The 12,238-nt window shown below is 35.0% G+C and overlaps 1 protein-coding gene across 1 annotated transcript in view; it reads left to right on the top strand.

The window, feature by feature from the left end:
- Positions 1–12,238, top strand: part of BRWD1 (bromodomain and WD repeat domain containing 1) — a 197,153-nt gene that overhangs the window by 56,571 nt on the left and 128,344 nt on the right. The window contains exons 12-15 of the mRNA XM_007945551.2: positions 271–311; positions 1,295–1,393; positions 4,136–4,286; positions 4,943–5,077. Of these exons, the coding sequence (XP_007943742.2) occupies positions 271–311; positions 1,295–1,393; positions 4,136–4,286; positions 4,943–5,077 (426 nt within the window). The remainder of the gene's footprint in view (positions 1–270; positions 312–1,294; positions 1,394–4,135; positions 4,287–4,942; positions 5,078–12,238) is intronic.

The raw sequence follows: 12,238 nt of genomic DNA, 5'->3' as shown, positions 1-12,238 counted from the left end.
GCATTGCATAGTATTCCATTGTGTGTATGTACCATAGTTTGGTTATCCATTCCTCAGTTGATGGACACCTAGGTTGTTTCCATCTTTTGGCTATTATAAGTAGTGTTGTGGTGAATATTGGTGTGCATATATCTGTTCTTGTCATGGCTCTTACAAAACAAATGCTTCTTGCTTCAACACTAAGCTGAAGTGGTTTTTGTTTGTTTGTTGTTAATTTACAAACTCTGTAGGTGACTGCTTTTGTGATTGTGTACCTATCTCTCTCTTTAGGATAAAGTTGATAGCATCCAGTTTTGTAACAATGGTGACAGGTAAGTATGTGTTTATTTGTATGTGTATGTTTAGGCGAATCTAATAGGTTGCATATTAGTAGAGGTAATACTTCACCTGTACAATGTAAGTACTTTTAAGTAAATATGTCAGTTGAATGAAAATGTCTGGAGTAGGGGAGGAACAAATGAAATGTTAAGTTTTTAGGATTATAGTTTTTGCAGACTCCTAAGACCAGAAGTAGTTGTCTGCAATTCACTGTGGACTACATGTTTGATTTACTCATAAGTTATATATAAGAATAATGAAATTCCTTTTCTGTAGTTAAAAAAATATTTTTTTCCTAATACCCTGCAACTAAATTGCCGTCAGTTAAAATACATATTTTCCTTTGTGGCCTGATGCCTCTCAGGTGTCTTACTTTCGTAAACTGAAGTTTTTTAGCACCTTAATGCAGTATAAGAATGATTTATTCTAACACAATCACCCCAGGAAATAAATTGGGCTTAGAGTAATATGCTTAACATGGAGATTTTGCTCTTACTAATTTTTCAGTGCCTTTATTCTTCTTCCAATTATTTTCCCTTGTCAGGTAGTTCTTGTACATTGTCTTCTCAACTCAGTTTGTTTCATAAGCTGTTAAGTGAATTTGAAATATTTTTTGCCTTATAAAAAGCAAACCAAAGTCACTGTTGTCCAGTCAGTTCGACTCATAGCAACCCCTCTTTGGGTTTCCAAGGCGGTATCTCTACTGAGGTAGATTTCCCAATCTTCCTTCCATGGAGTGGCTGGTGGATTTGAAGTGCCAGCCTTCTGGTTAGCAGTCAAATGCCTTAGGCACTACGCCTCCTTGGGGCACCAAATTATCATTTTCCATCCAGATATGCCCTAAATACTTACCTTTTGAATTGTGGTTTGCTGTTTCACCTGAACTCAGCACAACTCCATCTAGAAATTTTTACTTGTGATTGTGACTATTTTCCTTGGTGGCAGAGTATGTAGATCTTTCTCTGAATATTTTAAGGTTCTTAAGTGGTAGCAGAGATGGAACAGCACGGATTTGGAGATTTGAGCAGTTAGAATGGAGAAGCATTTTACTGGATATGGCTACCAGAATGTCAGGGTAAGTTAAGATGCTTTGTTGTGAGTAGGTGCATTGTAGACATTTGGTATAATATATTCCTTTCTTTTCATTGTTTGTTTTGTTTAGGTCATTGGAACTACCCATTGTTTACAAAGAACTTGACTAATAATGAACCTTTTTTTTTTTTAATGGTCTAAGTGAATGGCTACCTACTGCGTATCTGATTAATAGATACTTAAATCTCTTACATCTGAAGAAAAAATTATCCTTATATTTACAGAGGAAAGAAAAAAATGTGCATACTCTACAATTGCTCAAAGAAAGCGTTGACTGATTTGTAGGAATTGCATTGAAAACCCATTGCATTTAACATTACAGATATAACTTGGATATGTTAAGTACGGAAATTTTTTTTTTTCCTCGTAATTTTAAAAAAATTTTCTCAGTGTTTCCTCCCCTCCCCTTCCACCCCTGGTAACCAACAGAGAGTTTCCTTCCATATATAAGCCTTTCCTTGACTTTTTGCAATAATGAAGTAATACAATATTTGTCCTTCTGTGACTGACTTATTTTACTCAGCATAACGTCTTCCAAGGTCATCCAAATATGGAAAGTTTTAAAAGATCTCTTGGATCTAAGTCTCATGAATAAAGTAAGGAAAGTCCACTTTGTTAAGAATAAAACAAATTGGGCTCCAGTAGGAATAATGTGTGGTAAAATTTTGACTTCTAACCTTTAAAGGCAGTTGTTTCCCTCTTCCCCAAAAGTTCCAGGCATGTTTTGAGCAACTTTTATGTAAGTGGGACCCTTCCCAAGATAAATAATACAGATTTGAAAAACAATTTTTTTGATTATGCATATGGGAGATAGTGGAAAGAATATGTATTTTATAGTCATACGTTGGCTCATACTGTTTATACTGTTTAAAGCCATGTAATTTTGAGAATATTGGCTAATATTAGTCTGTTTCATCATCTGGGAAATGAGACTACTGACATTAAGCATTATTAAGAATTTTAAATGAAATGACATCTTCTAGGACATTGATCGGCCTAGAGTTGACATACCAGTCTTCTTTTATCCATTGAAAGATACCATATTACTTTAGGTACACTTTTAAGTTAATATTACTATCTAAAATACTAGCAGTATAGCTTTATACCTTTTTTTTTTTTTTTAAAAATAATGTAGATTATTTTTTTGAGCAGTTAGAGGTTTACATAAAATTTTTTCATATCAGTTTTTCTGAGGAATGTTACTACATAGATAAAGGGAAATCTTTAGGAAATACTCATGTCTGCTTTATTTCAGTAATAGAGAAACTGAATTTTATTCTCTGCTAAAGCTCAAAGAATTATATTTTCAGAGTTAGTTTGATGTTAATATTTTTGTGGAATTATTCTGTGGTAGAGCATGGAAAGAACATACACTAGAACTTTGGTTCATAACTAATTTTTTGCCCTTAATAAATGATGTTACATTATTTTATCATTAATAAAACTTGTTTAAAAAGTATTTACCATTAATTAAACATGTTACATCTGGATATTCAGAAACATCACTGTGAAAGTGAATATTGTGAATCCCTGATTATTTGCAATAATGAAGGGGAATAGAAGTGAAGATAATTTGAAATCATATTCAGTCATGAACAATTATTTTTTTAGACAAAATAGAGACATCAGTGTAAAAACTTGATTGAGATCAAAATCTGCTTATTTTGGTTTCATGTTCAGTATTTTCCCTATAATTTCCTTTATGATGGGAATATTTTTTTCTTATTAATATTTTTACTTCAAATCCTGAAGCAGAGTCTTCTGTAGGTAAGAGTAGGTGCATATGTTTGTTTTATTGTTTTCATCTTGGTTGATCAAGTTGCTGAAATGCAACATTTCTCTTAGTGACAGGGAAAGCATTTTCAGTTTCAAATGAAGAGTGTAGTCTTAGGCGTTATTCAGTTTCACGTCTTACATGACTCTTTCTCCTGACATCTAGTTACAATTATTCTTTCTTTCGTGTTCCTTTGAGTCTCCATACATAGTTGTATTACAACACTTATTCTGTACTCTTAAAAGTTTTTTTCCTTGTATTAAATACAATATAGTCAGTGCTTAAAATTTGTAGAAAGTGTTTTATGGTTTTAGAAGCAACTGCCCTCTCCCTACCCTCCCACTGTATATTACTACAGTAGACTGAGTAACATATTATATCACTTTCATAAAGTCTACAGAACAGTGTGGATATATGTATCCAAGACCATAGCAATGTCTGTAGGAATGTATAAAGAGATGAGTACAGTCTAATTTACAGTTCAACAAAATGTGTGTCTTTGTGTCTGACATCCAACATTTTGCTTAATAGTGAGGTTATATTTTTTATCTTAAAAAATTTTTTTGTTCTCTTCATTTATTTCTTTCTTATTTGAAATAAGTATTAGAGGTAGAGTTTGGGGTCAAGGATGTGGGAGTAACAGGAAAGGGATAGGGAGAAAAAGCTTTTATATCATGAGTAGAACCAGTAACTAAGATCTGGTCTTATACAACTAATTCTAAGTGGTCCCCCTTCCCACTTGGCTTTTGCCCACATTTGTTTGTAGGTCATCTGTAATGGGTCAGATGTGAAGAACTCTGTAGAGTTGGTAAGATGTATACCTGAATTAGAGTTGGTAAGATGGACACCTGAATGAACTGAATTTGTTATTTTTGTATTCTTGATGTATATATTGTATAGCCTAATAGACGATGAATGAATACATTTTGTAGTTTTGTGTTTTTTTGTTAGGGACTTATCTTTAGAAGAAGAAAAATTTATGAAACCCAAAGTAACAATGATCGCTTGGAATCAGAATGACAGCATTGTTGTTACAGCTGTGAATGATCATGTCCTCAAAGCATGGAATTCTTATACTGGACAACTGCTTCATAATTTATTGGTAGGTAGTTTTTAATACAGTATGCCATATCATGTCTGTGAGCTAATCTTTTTTAGGTCTGTAATATTAATACACTAAAGACATTGTTTCTTTCATTTAAATTATGATTTAATTATGATTAGATATTTGTGTATATATTAATGTATGAATTACCGTAATTAATTCATTTTTATGAAACCTAATGAACTAGTGGGAGTTTTGGTGGCGTAGTACCTAAGACATTCGACTGCTAACCAGAAGCCTGGTAGTTCAAACCCACCAGCCATTCCTCAGAAGGAAAATTGGGCAATCTACTTCTGTAGCGATAGTGCCTTGGAAACCCAAGGACCGGGTTGCTGTGAGTAGGATACGACACCACGCATTGAGTTTGGTTTTGGTTTTTAATGAACTACCACTGGGCTGCTAACTAAAAGATTGGCGGTTTACATCTACCCAGAGTTGCCTTCGAAGAAAGGCCTTGTGATCTATTTTAGAAAAATCAGCCACTGAACTCTGTGGAATACAGTTCTGCTCTGATACACAAGGGGGGGTTGTCATCACTCAGAATTGACTTTATGGCAACTGGTGAGGTTTTGTTTTTTAAAGAACTATGACACTGTGGGATTTTTTTTTAAATTTGTAAACTCTTCTTAACTATATGACTTTGTTGAATAAAGGGACATGCTGATGAAGTGTTTGTTTTGGAGACACATCCTTTTGATTCCAGAATTATGTTGTCTGCGGGACATGATGGCAGCATATTTATATGGGATATTACAAAAGGCACCAAGATGAAACATTATTTTAATGTGGTAAGAGAAGTAAGACCATGTATGCTTGCATTTGTGTAGAATTATTTGGATTATGAAGTTCAGCCAGAAACTGAGTCTCTGCATGTTTTAACAGTTTATGTTTTTAGAAATCTGGGTACTTAATGCAAAATAAATACTCAGCAGCTACACGTATGTACATACAAGACATGAAATTTTCTGTATAGCTGATTTGCATGAGGGAAAGATTTTTAAAACTTTTATATATGAGCTTTGTTTGTGAGTATGAATGTGTGCCTGTGTGCTTAAACTGGAAAAATTAATGTTAATAATACAGAATAACTTTTTCATTATTTAAATTTATGAAAAATCTGATGAATAAAAATATATTTAAAAAGTTCATTGAAATCACTAATAGATAAGTTGTCACTATTTTTTCCCCAGCCCTTTTTTATTATCCCCTGTATGTTCTAAAGCCAAATTAGGATCATACTGTATATTTTTAGAATTTTTCTTATATAACTGTGAGAGAGTTATCAAAATCAGTAAAATTTAGCATTGAAAATATGTTAGGTTTTGTCGAGTTGGTTCTTACTCATAGTGATCCAGTGCCCAGTAGAACGAAATACTGCGTGAATCTTGCGCCATCTTCATAATTGTTGACATGCATGAGCCCATCATTGGAGCCACTGTATCTTTCCATGTGGTTGATGGTCTTCCTTTTTTTGCTGATCCTCTTCTTGAAGTATGATAATTCTTCTCCGGGGACTGTTCTTTCCTGATAGCATCACCAGTGTATGAGAAACAAAGTCTGGCCATCCTTGCTTTTAAAGAACATTCTTCTGACTGTACGTCTTTGAGGACAGATTTGTTCATTTTTCTGGCAGTCTATGATATATTCAGCATTCTTCACCAATACCATAATTCAAATGTATCAGTTGTTTTTTAGTCTTCCTTACTCATTGTCCATTTTTCATATACATAGGAGGCAATTGAAAATACCAGGGATTGGGTAAGGTACACCTTAGTCTTCAAAGTGACGTCTTTCCCCTTTAACACTTCAGAGAGGTCTTTTGCAGCAGTTTGCCCAATGCAATACATCATTTGATCTGCTTCCGTGCAGTTGGTTGTGGATCCAAGTAAATGAAATCCTTGACAACTTCCATCTTTTTTCTGTTTATCATGATGTTTCTGATTGGTCCAGTTTTCAGGATTTTTATTTTCTTTATGCTGAGGTGTAACACATGCTGAAGGCTATAGTCTTCATCAGTAAGTGCTTTAAGTCCTCTTTGCTTTCAGCATGTCACAGGTTGTTAATGAGTCTTTTCCAATCCTGATGCCATGTTTTTCTTTATATAGTCCAGTTTCTTGGACTTTTGGTTCATATACTGATTGAATAAATATGGTGAAAGGACACAATCCTGATCCTACCTTTCCTGATTTTAAACCATGTAATATCCCCTTGTTCTGTATGAAGCATTCCCTCTTGGTCTGTGTACAAGTTGTTCATGAGTATAGTTAAGTGTCTGGAATTCTCATTCTTTGCAATAAATTATCCATAATTTTTTATTATCCATGCAAATACCTTTGCATAGTCAGTAAAACACAGGTGAACAGGATCCAGCATTGCATTTAGTGGTTACATCTTTCTAGTTTCCTGTAACCCAAAATACTCCTTCAGCCTGCCTTTTTCTTTCTTGCCTTTTACATTATTTTTTTAAGTATTTATTTTATTGCTTGCATAAATAGCATCTTAAAATATTTATAACTTTTGCTGTCATGTACATTTGTATCATTTATGTTTATTGTTCTTGTGGCCACCTAGGTACTATACTAAACTCTCTTGTTAGTTCTAATAATGGGTCTGAAGAATCTCTTTGGTCTTTTTCTGTGTAGTTGCCTAACAGTTGCTATGAATTAGTATAATATATTGAGACAGAGGGCAGTCTGTCAATTTTAATTCTACAAATATATTAAAAAATAACAAACTTTAGAGAATACACATAGTATGATGTCACTTATGAAGTTTTAAAACTATAAAACAATTCCTGTGGACAGTCTGTATCAGGGACATTAAAAAATATGTGTATTTTCAAATCCTTATATTTTGTATTTCTTACATGTGATGGGTAGAAGCAATGATAATAGGCATTCTTTTCTCATTCATTGGTTTAATGAAGATTCTGTTATGTGCCATTGGTTTAATGTTGGTATAGGGCTTTTTTTGTTGTTGTTATAAATGAAATTTTACTTAGCAAATTTAGTTGTCATTCAACAGTTTTTGTACAAGTTGTTCTGTGGCATTGGTTACAGTTTTCACAATGTATCATCACTCTCATTATTTCCTTTCTGTTATTCTGTTTTCATTTATCTAGCTTCCCCATTCCTCCTTGCCTTCTCACTTAGGCTTTTGGGTAAAGGTTGACAGTTTGGTCTCATACTGTTGATTGTTTAAGGGAGCATATTCCTCAAAGGTCATTTTGTTTATTTTATGAGCCAGTCTGTTATTTGGGTGAAAGTAAACTCCAGGTAGATTCAGTTCCAAGTTTAAAGGGTATGTTAGGGCAGTAGTTTTGGGGGTTTGTTTTGTCATTATCAGTCTAATAAGTCTCATTTTCTTTAGGAATTTCAGTATTGCTGTACATTTTTCTCCTATTCTCTCTGGGACTTCTGTTGTGTCCCTCATCAGAATGGTAGCTGATGGTAATCAGTTATCTATTTCTTCTGGTCCAGGCTTAGAAAGGCCATGTACTAGTACTATGTACTAGTTTCTTCTTTGAGTCTTTGGTTTCCTTCATTCTCTTTTATGTCAGAATATAAAGAACAATATGTATTTATATATTTTAAAACTTTCATTGTGGTGAAAACATACACAACAAAACATTCACTAACATAACAACATCCCTATTTACAGCTCAGGGACATTGATAACATTTTTCATGTTGTGCCACCGTTATTGTTACACTTTTCCAAAATAGTCCACCAACATTAGCATAAACTCAGTGCCTCACAAACAAAAGCTTCCCCTTTTCCCCTCCCTCCTACTCTTGGTAACCACCAGTAATCTTTGGTTTTATATCCATATATACATATACATAAGCGCACACACACACACACGTATTTTTAAACATATCTAGGAATTTCCAACCCATCCCCTCCCATCCCTGGTAATCAACAAAGAAAGTTCCCTGCCATGTATCCTTGACTTTTTACAATAGTGGACTAACACTTTTTGTACTTCTGTGGTTGACTTACTTCACGCAGCATAATATCCTCCAAGTTCATCCATGTTATGCAGTCTCTCGCAGATTCTAAATTATTATTGAGTGTTGTGTAGTATTCCATTGCATGTTTGTACCACAGTTTTGTTATTCATTCCTCGGTTGATGGACACTTAGGTTGTTTTCATCTCTCTGCTGTTGTGAATAGTGCTGTGATGAACATGGATGTGCATGTATCTGGTTGTGTCCTGGCTCTCACTTCATTAGGATATATACCTAGTAATGGGATTGCTGGATCAAATGGTATTTCTAATTCACTTTTTAAAGAATCATCTATCAATTTGCACAGTGGTTGTATCATTTGATAGTCCCATCAACAGTGTATGAGAGTCCCAATCTCCCCACATCCTTAACAGTGTTTGTTATTTTCTGTCTGGTTGAACTTTGCCATTAGTGTTGGGATGAGATGGTATCTTGTGGTTTTGATTGTATCTCTCTAATAGTTAATGATCACAAAAATTTCTTCATGCATTTGTTGACTGCCTGAATATCTTCTTTAGTGAAGTGTCTGTTCATGTTTTCTGCACATTTTTTAAGGAACAATAGTTTTTTTAGGTGGCTACTCACAAGCTTTTAAGACTCCAGACACTACTCACCAAGCTAAGATGCAACATTATCTTTATGAACTATTTTACACCAGCTGACTACAAAACTATGGTCCCAAGCTTCTTAACCCAGTAAACCAGCCCTGCAAGGTATTTAGATATTTCTAGTAGGTCTCGGTAACTCTGCCCTTCATGTATTTTTATCATATACATGAATGTATTTGTAGTACACCCACACATATACATACTTAAGCCTACAGACATACTTGTACATGCATATGCATAGACTCTCATATACCTTCCTATACACATTTAGCATATATTTTTACCACTTTAACTGCACATATCTTTTTGGATGTTATTACTGTTGTTGCAAACTTGTATATAATTTGCCATGATTATCCTTTATTTTTGTGTACTTCTCAGTGTCTTCATTTACATTGAGTAAGTTGTGCTGACTTCCTCTATGTTGTGTATTTTTCCCTGTGACCAGAAATAACAGGTGTCTAATTATATAGGAAGTGATTCCCCTTCCTATCCTTGGTAGCCATCAAAGACTTTTACTTTCTGTGTTTAAACCTGTTCTTTACTTTTTATAGAAATGAGATCATATACTATTTGTCGTTTTGTGATTGACTTAATTCATTTGGCGTAATGTTCTCCAGAGTCATCGATGTTTATGTTTTGTGGGCTCTTAATTATTGTTTATAGTTGCATAATATGGTGCACCAAATTACTTAGTATGGCCCTATTCTAGCCATGTTCTTTGTGACTCCCACCAGATGACTGAGTGGAACTATGCAAATAAATGTGAGGTGTTTTTTGGCCTACCAAGGGGATTGGATAGCTTGTTAGTAATGTAGATAAGGTACATGGCATCCTTGTGGGGGTGGGACTGTTTAAATTAGGTGTATGGAACCCTAAGTGAGGATTGGTCAGTTTTGCCATTTGGCTAGGCTTCAAATGAGCCATTCCAGAGCTAGAAAGGGGAGATCTTACTGCCATCAAGAGAGAAGAACAGGAGGTGGAGTGGACCACGTCCTTGGACCCGAGATCTCTACGTTGAACCTCCTTGGCAGTGAGATGACAGAGACACCTGCAGGCAGACGGTAGCAGCAGAAGCAGCAGAACCAAAAGACCGGCACGAGACAGAGCAGTGGACTTGCTGGCCCATGGAGCGAGATAACTGATTGCCTTTGGGCAGGAGGCTTGCTGGTGCAGTGGGTTGCAGCTATACTATTGGCAGATCTAAAAGAGCTTTGTAACAGTTGCTGGAGCAGGGTACAGGCCAGGCCTAGAGGCCAAAGGCCAAAGAGAGGTGTGCCTTTTGAGCATGCCCAGTAGGAGTCTATCCTGATTGAAGAATTGTATCCTGAGTGCACCTAAATCTGAATTATAACCAATTATTTTCCTAATGAACATCATAATTGTGAGTATTGTCTGTGAGTTGTATGTGGCCATTGCAGTGAATTATCGAACTCAGCAGAGAAGTAGAGAGTGTTGTGGGGGAGGGGATGGTTGGTGTCAGAATTGGTAAAAAGATTGGCGTATGGAGATATGTCTGACTTTCCGCCTCATGGTAATCAGCCTTGAGTTGCTGATGGTGAATCTGTCTCCCCCGCATGAAGTTAGAGGAGGTAAGAGGAGGATGCTGCCCCCATACCCTTTTGGGCATAGTATTCTTTTTTGTATATATCATATCATTTACTTACCCACTGAGTCATTGATGAGCACTTAGGTTGTATCCATCTTTTTGCTGTTGTGAATAATGCTGAAACAAACATGCGTGTACATATATCTATTTGTGTCACTGTTCTTATATCTCTAAGAACTATTCCTAGCAGTGGGATTGCTGGATCGTATAGTATTTCTTTCCACAGCTTTTTAAGGAAGTGCCATACCGATTTTCATAGTGGTTGTACCATTTTGCAATCCCACCAGTAGTGTATACGAGTTCTAGTAATCCCACAACCTTGACGGCATTTGTTGTTTTCTGACTTTCTGATCAGTGCCATTTTTGCAGGGATGACCCTTTAAATTGTTTTGATGCATACAGGCTGGTAATGTTACATAATATCTCTCAGTTTTATCTTACATGATTAGATACTGTTGCACTTTTTTTAATGGAATAAAACACAAATGGTATTGTCCTCCATACATCATATTTGAAGTCACATGATATTATTTGTTCAGTGTTGGTGGGGATGATTTAAAATACTAGGTCAAGGTCATATTTTCCATGTTTCCTCAGTGTAATTATTTTCTGTCTTTGTAAAACTAATTTTTCAGGGGCTGTTTTGAGACTTTGTAAATGTCTTGTTCCTCATCAAAGTTTCACCCATAAATACCAGCACCCACTGATGACTTTCTAGTGCCATTGTTATTTTATACTTACTCTTTGGCATCCTTATGAATAGTATTGTAGTATTTTTTAATCTTATGTGAGGAATGTGTTTCAAAATTCTAAATATTTTTTTTAAGAATTTACAAATATAGTTTAATAATGACTGTTACATCAGTGTGTCTTACAAGAATATTATTTATATAATTTCTTATATATTTAAATCATTTGTAAATTGTACACATTAGTAACTCTCTGAATATCCTTGGATATGGCTTATGTAGATCCATGATTATTTCCTTAGGATAAATTCCAAGAGTATAACTGTGTAAAAGGATTTTAACATTAAGGCTTTTGAAATAAATATGTGTATACCAAAAAACCAAACCAAACCAAACCTACTGCCGTGGAGTTGATTCTAACTTAAAGCAGTCCACACTGGGTTTCTGAGGCAGTAAATCTTTACGGAAGTAGGTTGCCCAGTCTTGTTTCTGTGAAGTGGCTGGTGGGTTTGAACCACCAACCTTCTGGTTAGCAGTTAGATGCCTTAGGCACTATGCCACCAGAGCTCCATATATATATATGTATGTGTGAACAATATGTATGTATGAATGATATACATACACACACACACACATAGGTTGATGCATTTTGTGAAAGTACTCTTCTCAGTTTATACTGAGTTTCAATTGAATGTGTAAATAATTCTGGAGACAGTGTATACTAGCAGTCTGTAGATGAATGAATGGTTCTCGGACTTTGCTTGCTTTTTTTGGTATCTTAATATTTTAATCGACTTTTGTTGAGAATGTACCCAGCAAGAACATATACCAATTCAGCCATTTCTACATACAGAATTCAGTGACATTGATTACAATCTTAGAGTTGTGCAGCCATTTTCACCCTTCTTTTTTGAATTGTTCCTTCCACATTAAGATAAATTCACTGTCCCCCTAATTTTTAGGTTGCTGTTAGCACTTTGATCCCATATAGAGAGTTCTTTTTCTTTCTTTTTTTAATTAGGATTTGGGTGAAG

Source organism: Orycteropus afer, unplaced genomic scaffold (genome assembly GCF_000298275.1).
Source record: "Orycteropus afer afer isolate SDZICR_OR568_19922 unplaced genomic scaffold, OryAfe1.0 scaffold00137, whole genome shotgun sequence".
Taxonomy (NCBI): Eukaryota; Metazoa; Chordata; class Mammalia; order Tubulidentata; family Orycteropodidae; genus Orycteropus; species Orycteropus afer.
Note: the sequence above shows the minus strand (reverse complement) of the source record. Positions and strands in the feature narration are given on the sequence as shown.